The sequence below is a fragment of the Zalophus californianus genome, chromosome 5, assembly GCF_009762305.2.
Source record: "Zalophus californianus isolate mZalCal1 chromosome 5, mZalCal1.pri.v2, whole genome shotgun sequence".
NCBI lineage: Eukaryota > Metazoa > Chordata > Mammalia > Carnivora > Otariidae > Zalophus > Zalophus californianus.
In genome coordinates, this window is record NC_045599.1 from 1,077,378 (window position 1) to 1,091,567 (window position 14,190).

A 14,190-nucleotide genomic window follows, 5' to 3' on the forward strand; every position below is an offset into this window, starting at 1 on the left:
GTGCTCATCCCCCTTCGTAACTGAGCCTGTTGTTAAGCTGAATCATTACTTCCTCCCCTAGGTCAGTATTTCAGAGATTACGTTCCTTTCTCTCTTCATTTCCAAGTTGTATGTGAAATGTTACATTAAATCCAATGCCAATATTGATTTGGTTAAATAATTCAGTCGTGCAACTAGTTTGACCACGTTCCTCTTTGTTCCTGAGACATTTGTTATTTTAACTAAACAGGGGTTTCCCAGTTCACATTTTTTTTTTTCAGAAAACCTTGTTATCTTTTCTGCTCCCCAATTTACCCACCTATGCTTTCCCAAACCCTCCTATTAACTTAGGGAAGAGTTAATGGGTACATCCTCTCAGGTTTCACCAGATGGTGCTAAAAATAATCCGTATCTGGGCTTATGCTACTAGCAATAGCTGGAATCCATTAACTTTTTGATACAACAATATTCAAAGAACTGTGATTTGTACAAGGGACAAAGTGTTCTAAAATCCTGTCTTCGGTGGTTTTGCAGTTTGTTTTTCCTATGAGAACTTTGGATCCTTGATCAGGGCAATGCCTTCTACTCCTGTTGGCTATCTCTGGCTAGAGAACGACTTCATGTACAGGTTTAGGTGTTTCTGTTTGCCTTGTTTCATTTCTATCTGTGGACCAGCATCCTCTGGTCCTGATGATTCATTGTACCTCCAGATTTCCCCTTCCAAAACTGGAACACAGGCATTATTCAAATGTAGACAACTGAGTGAGGCAGGAACAGGATGTTGTTGATTTGCCACAGTAGCAGGACGAATGAGAGATCCACCACTGGCTCTTTGTAGCCTGTGAACTCAGCTGACCCTCCTCTTCAGACTCTGGGTGAGGACAGGGGCAAGTGCCATCCTTGATCACTGCTTTCCTTCTACAAAGGAAAGATCCGGAGCCAGATCCATCACTGGTTCCCCTCTTCTACCACCTGCCCTGTTGACACAAAGGGGGGGACTCTGGGAAGCGGCTTCTTCAATCCAGGGACAACCTCGCACCCCAGACCCACTCATTGTTTCTTCTGAGAACTTGGTACAGGTCAGTATAAACAATGATGGTGCTGCAGTGAGGGGAAAACTTACCCAAAAAAGATCTGCTGGCAAGTGTATTTCATTTGAGATCATGGCCTCCCAGAGCACTGTCCTAGAATACTGATGCTTTTGTAAGTTTAAGCATATGAGTGTTATATTTTTGGAATTATTTTGTTGCTTTTCCCTAACAAATATTTCTGATTTTCATTTTAAAAAAGAAACATTTGAGTGCCTTTAAATAAAAGTGTTTTAAGGAATGTTCTAAGAAACTCCATGATGTAGTCATTAATAATTCCTTGTAAGAGCAAACCAGTTCCTGTGGTTATACTGGGATCCAGGGGGTGTGTGGATCTACATCTCAGATCCCAGGACAAAGGGCTTTAAACCCAGCTGCAGTCCCACAGCCCTAACAGGCCATTACTATAACAGGTAATCAGGGAGGTGGATGGTTAGGCAAATGTACTTTTCAGATGTGTGATAAGCTTTCTATGCATTTTTCTCAATATTTAGTAATCTCTCTTTGAACACAAATTTCAGGAAGCTCAAGAGTGTTCAGAGCAACTCATGCAAACTAATACGGTATTCAGAAAGTCCTAACAAAGAGCAAATGTGGCATTATTAACTGTGTTCTGGGGTAGAGAGCGTGGACACAGAGAGCTGGAATTCACTCAAAGGACCTTCCTTAAACATGTGACCTCTAAGATGTAGTGACTGGGCTCAGGTCATGTTGACTTCTCAGCCCCGTTTCCAATGGCCAGTCCATCAGAACATGTGTCAGGCAATTCTGAGGCTCCTCAGAAGCATGCTGCAATCGGGAAATGGGCAGCTAACCTCCCTTCCATACAACTGACTTCTCCTGAGGTCACAAAGTTCTCCCCATCCCGTGTAATTGTCCCACCCCATCTACAACACCACCACCCTCAGATGGGAAGAGCTAATAATGAAGGCATGTGAAGTGGGCAAAACCTCTCTAGACCTTTGCCAGAGTAATTACACAGATGGAAACGTCCCCCTATGGGAAGCTCATGGCAGAGGCCCTCTTGCTCTGTGGTTAAAATATTGATTGGTGGGGCACCTGGGTGGCTCAGTTGGTTAAGTGTCTACCTTTGGTTCAGGTTGTGATCACAGGGTCCTGGGATTGAGCCACATGGTGTGCACCTTGTTCAACTGGCAGTCTGCTTCTCTCTCTGTCCCTCCCCCTGCTCATGCTCTCTCTCTCAAATAAATCAATAAAATCTTTACAAAAATAAAACATTGATTGGTTAATGAAAAGGAATGGTAACATTATAAGGACATTTGTACCTTGATGAGATCACCGTAGGTCCAACAACTTTTTGTGTTCATGGACCTAATGTTCAGGTGACCCAATGGCAATTGAGCCCAGGAAGCTTACTGTTCCTAACCAAACCCACAAGCATTTGGTTAACAAGACTGACCGCTGTTTACTAGTAGAGGGAGAAATGGGACCCCAGGAGGGCTGGACTATTGTCATTGAAGGTACGGCATTCCGGCCAGCAGGTGGGAAGCAAGTTGACAGAAGAGGGTGGGTGGTGCGAGGACTGTTAGCTGGTCCAGGGAGTATGGGAGGCCCACAGCCTCCACGACGGGAGTGCCTGCCCCCTAAGGGAAGATCTCCCATGCCAGCGAGGTGGGACTACTTCTCTCTTGCATGTTTCTGAAAATGCACAAGGGGATAATTACACCTCCACTTTCTCTTTCTTAAATTCCATTCAGATAATTCGTGTGACCTTGCTGAGATCATGGATTTTGGTTTAGTATCTTTAAAATATCAGACTTCAGACCTGGAGCAAAACAGTGAGTGAACACACGGGGCAAGTGTTAAGTGGTTCCTCATGCTAAGAGAGTGGAGTGCTCTTGCACACACGCACACACACACAAAAACGCACACACACGATGAACAAGCGAGGTGAGGATGTACACACATGACGAAAATATGAGGTGGACACACACACACGATGAACATGAGAGGTGAAGACACGCACACACACGAAGAACATGCGAGGCGAAGACACGCACACACGAATAACATGCGAGGTGAAGACACACACACACACGAGGAACATGCGAGGTCATGGGTGTGGGGATGACTTAGATGGAGGGTCCCTTTCACAGAGTATAAATTATCAATTACCATGGTGTACACCTTAAATATCTTACAATTTTATATGCCAACTGTACCTCAATAAAGCCAACATATATATGTGTATATGATTCATATACATATAAATTCAAAAATCTGTAAGAAGGAAATAGAGAAAACAGGTATAGACATAAATTTATCAATAACTATTGTCTATGAGTAGATGGGAATAGGCAATTATTTTTTTCAATGGCCTTTCTTTCTGCAAAAACATGAATTGCTCTTATGATGAATTGTTTTAAACTACTTAAATAGGATAGAGGGTACATACCTCAATATCATAAAAGCCATCTATGAAAAACACACAGCGAATATCATTCTTCTCTCAGAATTTCCCTTAGGGGAAAAACTGAGAGCTTTCCCCCTAAGGTCAGGAACGTGGCAAGGATGTCCACTATCACCACTGCTATTCAAAATAGTATTAGAAGTCTTCGCCACAGCAATCAGACAGCAAAAAGAAATCAAAGGCATCCAAATTGGCATAGAAGAAGTCAAACTCTCATTCTTTGCAGATGATCTGATACTTTATGTGGAAAACCCAAAAGACTCCACCCCAAAACTGCTAGAACTTGTACAGGAATTCAGTAAAGTAGCAGGATATAAAATCAATGCACAGAAATCAGTGGCATTCCTATACACCAACAACAAGACAGAAGACAGAGAAATTAAGGAGTCAATCCCATTTTACAACCAAAACCATAAGACACCTAGGAATAAATCTAACCAAAGAGGCAAAGAATCTGTACACAGAAAACTATCAAATACTCATGAAAGAAATTGAGGAAGACACAAAGAAATGGAAAAACATTCCATGCTTCTGGATTGGAAGAACAAATATTGTGAAGATGTCAATGCTACCTAGAGCAATACACTGAATGTGTATTCAGTGCAATTCCCATCAAAATACTATCCACTTTTTTCAAAGAAATGGAACAAATAATCCTAAAATTTGTATGGAACCAGAAGAGACCCCGAATAGCCAGAGGAATGTTGAAAAAGAAAAGCAAAGCTGGCGGCATCACAATTCCGGACTTCCAGCTCTATTACAAAGCTGTCATCATCAAGACAGTATGGTACTGGCACAAAAACAGACACATAGATCAATGGAACAGAATCGAGAGCCCACAAATGGACCCTCAACTCTATGGTCAACTTATTTTTGACAAAGCAGGAAAGAATGTCCAATGGCAAAAAGACAGTCTCTTCAACAAATGGTGTTGGGAAAATGGGACAGCCACATGCAGAAGAATGAAACTGGACCATTTCCTTACACCACACACAAAAATAGACTCCAAATGGGTGAAAGACCTAAACGTGAGACAGGAGTCCATCAAAATCCAAAGGAGAACACAGGCAGCAACCTCATCAGCCTCAGCCGCAGCAACTTCTTCCTAGAAACTTCGCCAAAGGCAAGGGAAGCAAGGGCAAAAATGAACTATTGGGACTTCATCAAGATAAAAAGCTTTTGCACAGCAAAAGAAACAGTCCACAAAACCAAGAGACAACCGACAGAATGGGAGAAGATATTTGCAAATGACATATCAGATAAAGGGCTAGCATCCAAAATCCATAAAGAACTTATTACACTCAACACCCAAAGAACAAATGATCCAATCAAGAAATGGGCAGAAGACAGGAACAGACATTTCTGCAAAGAAGACATCCAAATGGCCAACAGACACATGAAAAAGTGCTCAACATCGCTCGGCATCAGGGAAATCCAAATCAAAACCTCAATGAGATACCACCTCACACCAGTCAGAATGCTTAAAATTAACAAGTCAGGAAATGACAGATGTTGGTGGGGATGTGGAGAAAGGGGAACCCTCCTACACTGTTGGTGGGAATGCAAGCTGGTGCAACCCCTCTGGAAAACAGTATGGAGGTTCCTCAAACAGTTGAAATTAGAGCTACCATACGATCCAGCAATTGCACTACTGGGTATTTACCCCAAAGATACAAATGTAGGGATCTGAAGGGGTATGTGCCCCCCGATATTTATAGCAACAATGTCCACAATAGCCAAACTGTGGAAAGAGCCAAGATGTCCATCGACAGATGAATGGATAAAGAAGAGGTGGTATATATACACAATAGAATATTATGTAGCCATCAAAAGGAATGAGATCTTGTCATTTGCAACTATGTGGATGGAACTGGAGGGTGTTATGCTGAGTGAAATAAGTCAGTCAGAGAAAGACATGTATCATATGACCTCACTGATATGAGGAATTCTTAATCTCAGGAAACAAACTGAGGGTTGCTGGAGTGGTGGGGGTGTGGGAGGGATGGGGTGGCTGGGTGATAGACATTGGGGAGGGTATGTGCTATGGTGAGTGCTGTGAATTGTGTAAGACTGTTGAATCACAGACTTTACCTCTGAAACAAATAATACATTATATGTTAAAAAAAAAAAAAGAAGAAGAGGAAGATAGCAGGAAGGGAAAAATGAAGGTGGGGAGTCAGAGGGGGAAACGAGCCATGAGAGACTATAGACTCTGAGAAACAAACTGAGGGTTCTAGAGGGGATAGGGGTGGGAGAATGGGTTAGCCTGGTGATGGGTATTAAAGAGGGCATGTTCTGCATGGAGCACTGGGTGTTATATGCAAACAATGAATCATGGAACACTACATCAAAAACTAATGATGTAATGTATGGTGATTAACATAACATAATAATAAAAAATTTTAAAAAGTAGCTAAATAGATAACAAGCCCTTGTCTTTATCCAACAAGAAAATCTAACAATTGTAAATATCTATGCCCTCAACATGGGAGCAGCCATCTACATAAGCCAACTGTTAACCAAAATAAAGAGTCATATTGATAACAATACGTTAATTGTAGGAGACCTCAATACTCCACTCTCAGCAATAGACAGATCATCTAAGCAGAACATCAAAAAAGAAACAAGAGCTTTGAATGACACACCGGACCAGATGGACCTCATAGATATATACAGAACATCCCACCCTAAAACAACAGAATACTCATTCTTCTTGAGTGCACATGGAACTTTCTCCAGAACAGACCACATACTGGGTCACACATCAGGTCTCAACTGATATGAAAAGATTCAGATGATTCCCGGCATACTCTCAGACCATAATGCTTTAAAACTGGAACTCAATCACAAGAAAAAATTTGGCAGAAATTCAAACCCTTGGAAGCTTAAGACCACTCTGCTCAAGAATGTTTGGTTCAACCAGGAATGTGAAGAAGAGCTCAGACAATTCATGGAAACCAATGAGAATGAAAACACATTGGTCCAAAACCTATGGGATACTGCAAAGGCGGTCCTAAGGGGAAATACATAGCCATCCAAGCCACACTCAAAAAAACAGAAAAATCCCAAATTCACCAACTAACTCCACACCTTAAAGAACTAGAGAAAAAGCAACAAATGATTCCTAAGCCATGCATTAGGAGAGAAATAATTAAAATTAGAGCAGAAATCAATGAATTAGAACACAGAAACAGTAGATCAGATCAACAAAACTAGAAGCTGGTTCTTTGAAAGAATTAATGAGATCAATAATCCACTGGCCAGACTTACCTAAAGGAAAAGAGAAAGGTCCCAAATTAATAAAATTATGAAGGAAAGGGGAGAGATCACGACTAACACCAAGGAAATAGAAACAATTATTAGAAATCATTATCAACAACTATACACCAATAAATTAAGCAACGTGGAAGAAATGGTTGCCTTCCTGGAAACCTATAAACTGCCAAGACTGAGACAGGAAGAAATGGACAACCTGAATAGGCCAATAACCAGTAATGAGATTGAAGCAGTGATCAAAAACCTCCGAAAAAACAAGAGTCCAGGACCTGATGGATTCCCTGGGGAATTCTACCAAACAGTCAAAGAAGAAATAATACCTATTCTCCTGAAGCTGTTTCACAAAATAGAAACAGAAGGAAAGCTTCCAGACTCATTCTATGAGGCCAACATTACCTTAATCTCCAAAGCAGTCAAAGACTCCATCAAAAAGCAGAATTTCAGACCAATATCCCTGATGAATATGGATTCTAAAATCCTCAACAAAATTTTAGCTACTAGGATCCAACAATACATTAAAAGGATCATCCACCACGACCAAGTGGGATTTATCCCCGGGATGCAAGTGTGGTTCAACATTCACAGATCAATCAATGGGATAGAACACATTAATAAGAGGAGAGAGAAGAACCATATGGTCCTCTCAATTGATGCAGAACAAGCATTTGACAAAATACAACATCCTTTCCTGATTAAAACTCTTCAGAGTATAGGGATAGAGGGAATATCCCTCAAGTTTATAAAATCCATCTATGAAAAACCCACAGCGAATATCATCCTCAATGGGAAAAGCTGGGAGCCTTTCCCCTTAAGATCAGGAACACGACAAGGATGCCCACTGTCGCCACTATTGTTCAACATAGTACTAGAAGTCCTAGCAACTGCAATCAGACAACAAAAAGAAATAAAATGTATTCAAACTGGTGAAGAAGAAGTCAAACTGTCTCTTTTCGCAGATGACATGATACTTTATGTGGAAAACCCAAAAGACTCCGCCCCCAAATTATTAGAACTCATACAGCAATTCAGTAATGTGGCAGGATAAAACAGCAATGCACAGAAATCAGTTGCTTTCTTATACACTAACAATGCAACTGTAGAAACGGAAATTAGAGAAACGATTCCATTTACAATAGCACCAAAACCCATAAGATACCTCTGAATAAACCTAACCAAAGAGATAAAGGATCTCTACTCTAGGAACTACAAAACACTCGTGAAAGAAATTGAAGAAGACACAAAAAGATGGAAACATATTCCATGCTCATGGATCAGAAGAATAAACATTGTTAAAATGTCTATGCTACCCAGAGCAATCTATACCTTCAATGCCATCCTGATCAACATTCCAATGACATTTTTCAAAATACTAGAACAAACAATCCTAAAATTTGTATGGAATCAGAAAGGACCCCAAAACGCCAAGGAAATGTTGAAAAAGAAAAACAAAGCTGGGGGCATCACGTTGCCCGATTTCAAGCTATATTACAAAGTAGTGATCACCAAGACAGCATGGTACTGGCACAAAAACAGACATATAGACCAATGGAACAGAATAGAGAGCCCAGATGTGGACCCTCAACTCTATGGTCAAATAATCTTCGACAAAGTGGGAAAAATATGCAATGGAAAAAAGACAGTCTTTTCAATAAATGGTGCTGGGAAAATAGGACAGCCCCATGCAGAAGAATGAAACTCGACCATTCTCTTACACCACACACAAATAGTCTGTTCTTGATTTGTCTCCTTTTCTTTTTTCCCCTCAGCTCATCTGTTTTGTTTCTTAAATTCCACATATGAGTGAGATCATATGGTATTTGTCTTTCTCTGACTGGCTTAGCATAATACGATTAGCTTCATCCATGTCCTCACACTCTTCCGTACAACACCTGGTGTTTATCACAAGTGCCTTCCTAATGCCCATCACCCATTTGACCTATCCCCCTACCCCCTCCCCTCTGGTCACCATCAGTTTGTTCTCTGTAGTTAAGAGTCTGTTTCTTGGTTTGCGTCTCTCTCTCTTTAGGGATACGATTCTTACTAATTCAAGAACAGAGGGTCACAGAAGGAGATAGTGGTGTGGTAGCACGTGGACATGAAGAGGGTGGAAAGCCATGACCCACAGCTGCACAGTCTGAGAGAGTTTGCCAGGGTCAATGATGATCCTGATGAGGATGATGATGCTAATTATGATGTAAATGGATCTGTACTTCATTAACTCATATATTTTCACCTTCTGACAATTCTGAAGTAAGAACAATTCAAGATTTAATGGCAAGGCAGAGTTTACTTTGCATATTTTTTTCTCAGAATTACAGCAAAAGGCGAACATGAGAATCTTTAAGTTGTAAAAATTAATGAAATTAATAAAATTTCAATGAATTCTAGGAGCTAATTAGTCTCTGTGATGGTGAACTTGCTCTGTCAATCTGACTAGGCCATGGTACCCAGTAATTTGGTCAAACACCATTCCTGAGGTGAAGGTATTTCTTAGATGAGATTAGTGTTTAGATCAATAGACTTTGAGTAAAGCAGATTGCTCTCCATTGGGTGGGTGGGCTGCATCCAACCAATTGAAGGTCTTAGGATCAAACAGAGATTCCCCTAGCAAGGGGGAAATCTGCTTTTAGATCATGTTGGACTTCAGCTGCAACATCAACTCTTCCTTGAGTCTCCAGTCTGTCCTGCAGATTTTGAACCGCCAACCCACAAAATCACAAGAGCCATTTCTTTAAAATCTCTCTATTTATCTACCATCTATCGTCTATTTATCTATTATCTATTTATCTATCATCTATCTATCTATATCTATCAGTCATCTATCTATCATAATCTATCTACCTATCATCTATCAATCTATTATCTATACCTACATATTCTATTGATTCCGTTTCCTGGAGAACCCTAATACTTTCTGAAAAGTAATAAAAATTAAATATGTGTAGATTAACTTTTGCATAAGTTTTACTTATTTTTTAAATCCTAGATTCTTTAGGTTCATACCCAGTTTTCATATTTCTTTTCTTATGTTCAACAATCATTTCCTTGAAGAGAAGCTTTGCTTTTATTTTCAATCCAGACATCCTCACTGGATTAGTAGAAATTAAAAAAAAATGTGGGTATTTTAGAGAATGAGGAGGGCAAGTTAGTTTATGTGTATACTACTTTATTTTCTGATTTCTCCAGGTAAAAGGAAGTTTGTTGTAATCTTTTTTTGCTTGTATCTTTTATGAAATCTCTGAAATTTTTTCATCATTTTGTCTTTTGGTGGTTTTGATATATATATATATATTTTTTTTTTTTTTTTTGTCTTCACTGATCTTTATTAAATGAAGGATTCCAGGGGCAAGCAGGAGGGATCAAGAGCAACAGCAGGAGCAAATATAAAAGTATAAAATGTAAAGTGCAGCACTGGGCAATGTGTGCAGGACTGAGCCATGCCCACAGGGACCTTGGGGACACAAGGCTGAGGACGAGCCACAGCCCACCCTCTAAGGGAATCTAGGCCTGAGGAGCCTGTGCAGGGCTCTTGGCTGGCGGTGGAAGTGGCTTGAATGGGGCCCAACCTTGGGCCTTGAAGTAGGAGACCAGTTGTGTGGGTACTTCTGCGAGCACAGTCTGTGCCAGTGTCTCCCGAGGGGCTTTCTGGAAGCGGCGGTAGGGCACAAACTGCACTATGTCACGGGCAGCTATCTCCCCGGAGCGTGCACGCAGGGGTCCACCATCAGCATCCAGCTGCTCCATGGCCTCAAAGTCAGCACCACCCACACCCACGATGATCACTGACATGGGCGGGTAGGAGGCACGCACCACAGCCTCACGTGTAGCCTCCACATCTGTCACAGCGCCATCAGTCAGCAGCAACAGCACCAAGTATTGCGAGGCAGTCCTCTGATGTGCAGCCTGGGTTGCCAACCTGGCCACATGGTTGATGATGGGTGCAAAGTTGGTGGGGCCACAGAGGCGAACTTGGGGCAGGACTTGGCGGTAAGCATCCACAATGCCCTGGATGCCTGGGCAGTAGGGGTTACTGGGGTTGAAGTTCAAGGCAAATTCATGGGAGACCTGCCAATCGGGGGGTACCTGGGCCCCAAATCCAAATGCTGGGAATAGCTTGTCCGAGTCATAGTCCTGAATCACACTGCCCACACTCCACAGTGCTGTCAGGTACTCGTTGACCCCTGTTGGGCTCAGGTAGTGCAGGGATTCCGGGGAGGAAGGATCTCCATTGGAGCCCGTGAAGTCAATGCCCACAGTGAAGTTGATTTGACAGCCTCCCATCACATAGTCCAGGAATGAATACTGCGTTTCTACCTGGCAAATCTTGACACAAACAGTCCCAGAGTTCTTGTAGCTTTTCTTTTTCTGCTGTTTCTCAGGGTGGATACATTCAAACTCAGCCGGAACTGCTTGCAGCTGGGCCAAGCTGGTGTAGAAGGTACCAATGAGATCATGTGAACCATCACTGTCATAGTCTGAGCATCGCACCTGAATGGGTGTGCTGGGGTCTCCCCCACAGAAATGCTGAAAGGGAACAGAGAAGCGCTTCCATGTAGGGTTCAAGTTGTTCTTGATTACCTCAGATCTGTATGCCAGGTGCCATTTCCCATCACCCTGACGGAAGAACTCCAAGAACGGGTCTGATTTCCCCAGGCTGTCCTTCTTATCTAGGTTTCTGGCCTCCACCTCCATGGTCACTATGCGATTATCCTTCATCTCTTGAGCAGATACCGTGATGGTCCCCCGCCCAGCAGGTTTTCCAGGCTTCAGCATCAAGGGTAGAGTTATTATCTGGCTGGACACAATCTGTCCTAGGGAACACTCAGCCCCTCCTAGGAAGTCATCATCCCCCAGCTCAGGTGTCTTGTTGTCTATGTCATAAATGCCAAATCGGAGCTTCTGGACTGTTTCAAAGTGGTACTCAAGCTGCAGAGTCTTGGAGAACTCGGGGCTCGAGCAGTTCCGTACTTGCTCAGTTCGGCCAAGCTCAGCCCAGCTGCCCCCTCCCACATCCTGTAAAAGGATGCAGAGTGGGTCAGACTTGGAGCCGATGTCCTTGTCAATGAGGTGGTCACAGGAAATGGATAGTTGAACCAAGGTCACGCAGTGGGCCATCTCTTTCGCCGCTTCACAAAATGGCCGACAGCCCGCTCAGCAGCTCCGCGTTCCAGAAGGGGAGGGACGGAATGGAGACGTCACGGGGCGGGCTGGTGGTTTTGATATTTTTATACTTGTATGTACTTGGCATTGCAAATTGTAAGGCTAGGCACATGTACTCTGGGTAGCTTCTGGTGCAATATCATATGCATGTCCTGTGGGCCTATATAAACAACAGTATTAAAACAAGGTTCTAGGTTATGTGGAAATAAGTCACTTAGGATTACTAATTTGCTTGTTTTCCTTTATATTTTTGTCCAGGAAACAATCATTTAGCACCATTCTAACTATTTAGAGATTCCATCCTGTGTTTTGTTTTAAGACCTTTTTTTTTAAAGATTTTATTTATTTATGTGAGAGAGAGAGAGAGAGAGCGTGAGGGAGAGCACAAGAGGGGGAGGGGTAGAGGGAGAAGCAGACTCCCTGCTAAGCAGGGAGCTTAGTGTGGGACTCCAACCCAGGACTCCAGGATCATGACCTGTAGCCATATGCAGACACTTAACTGAGTGAGCCACCCAGGTAACCCACCCAATTTTTATATACCTGCAGGATTAATTATAACAAGATTGATAAAGGTCAATCAGGATAAGGTTGTAAGCATTTTCAACCATTTATGAAAAACATCATTTATAACTATCAGTGAACATAAACAATTTTGTCTAATAAATACTCTAACATACAAAGCTTCCCATAGTTAATGTGCAGAAGAGTTAAATATTAAAAACGTCTGCGTTTTACCAAAAAGTACTTGAAAGCTTTTTAGTAAATGTATGTAGACACAAATTTTTCTTCATTATGACAAAATACAGATTTAGAATAGTTGCTTTGTGGGATCATTTTTAGTTATTCTTTAAATGTACCCCTTTCCCTTCTAAACAAAGGAAATCTCTATGCCAGCCTTTTTCCATCACAAACGTGTCAATGTGTTCTCGAGGTTTGACACGAAATGCGATTCCAGTTTGTTCACATGGTTCCCAATGGGATTTTGGTTAAGGCCTATAATATCTTTAGTCTACACAACTGCACCACTTTATCTTGTTTCCTTTTCTTTCTTTCAATTTATTTATTTAATATGTATATTCAGGTATAATTAGCATACAGTGGTGTATTAGTTTCAGATGTACAGTATAGTGATTCAACAATTATATACATTACCCAGTGCTCATCGTAAGTGTGATTTTAATCCCCTTTACCTATTTCACCCATCCCCCCACCCACCTGCCCTCTGGCACCCACTACTTTGTTCTCTGTGTGTAAGAGTCTGTTTTTGTTTGTCTCTTTTATCTTTGCTCATTGGTTTTGTTTCTTAAATTCCACATATGAGTGAAATCATACGGTATTTGTCTTTCTCTGACTGATTTCGTTTGCTTAGCATAATACCCTCTAGCTCCATCCATGTTGCTGCAAATGGATTATGGTTTCACATCTCACAGTTAGGTCTTTAATCCATTTTGAGTTTATTTTTGTATATGGTGGAAGAATAATAAAAAATGAGAATAGGTTAAGGGAACTCAGTGATATCATTGAACATAATAACATTTGCATTACAGGAATTCCAGAAGGAGAGAAAAGGGGGCAGAAAATTTATTTGAAGAAATAATAGCTAAAAACTTTCCTAATCTGGGGAAGGAAATAGAGACCCAGATCCAGGAGGACAGAGAGCCCCCAACAAAATCAACCCAAAGAGGTCCACACCAAGACATCTACTAATTAAAATGGCAAAAAGAAGTAGTGATAAGGAAAGAATTTTAAAAGCAGCAGAAAAAGAAAACAGTTATGTACAAGAGAAACCCCATAAAACTATCAGCTAATTTTCAGCAGAAACTTTACAGGACAAAAGGGAGTGACATGATATAATCAAACTGTTGAAAGGAGAAAAAAACAAAAAACAAAAAACCATGCAACCAGAAATACTCTATACAGCAAGTCTACCATTCAGAATAGAAGGAGAGATCAATGTTTCCCAGGCAAACAAAAGTTAAAGGAATTCATCACCAATAAACCAGTCTTACAAGGAATATTAAAAGAAATTCTTTGAGTGGAAAGAAAAAGCCGTAATCAAGAGTAAGAAAATTAGGATTAGAAAAAATTCCACAGTAAATGCAAACATAATAAATGTAGTAGATTAATCACTTATAAAACCAGTACAGAGGTTAAAGCATAAAAGCAGTAAAAATCAATTATATATACAAAAATCAGCCAAAGGATTCACAAAATAAAAGTATATAAAGTATGACATCATATATATAAAATGTGTGG

The 14,190-nt window shown here is 41.1% G+C and overlaps 1 protein-coding gene across 1 annotated transcript; it reads right to left on the reverse strand.

Moving 5' to 3' along the window:
• Nucleotides 1-10,275: 10,275 nt before the first annotated feature.
• Nucleotides 10,276-11,935, reverse strand: LOC113938901 (copine-1-like). The gene has a single exon (XM_035727674.1). It carries the CDS (start codon nt 11,887-11,889, stop codon nt 10,276-10,278), a length of 1,614 nt encoding a protein of 537 aa, XP_035583567.1. The 5' UTR covers nt 11,890-11,935.
• Between the last annotated feature and the right edge of the window lie 2,255 nt (nt 11,936-14,190).

Bases quoted from the DNA above. Each gene is read 5' to 3' on its own strand.
- LOC113938901 (XM_035727674.1), bottom strand. From the start codon at position 11,889: ATGGCCCACTGCGTGACCTTGGTTCAACTATCCATTTCCTGTGACCAC.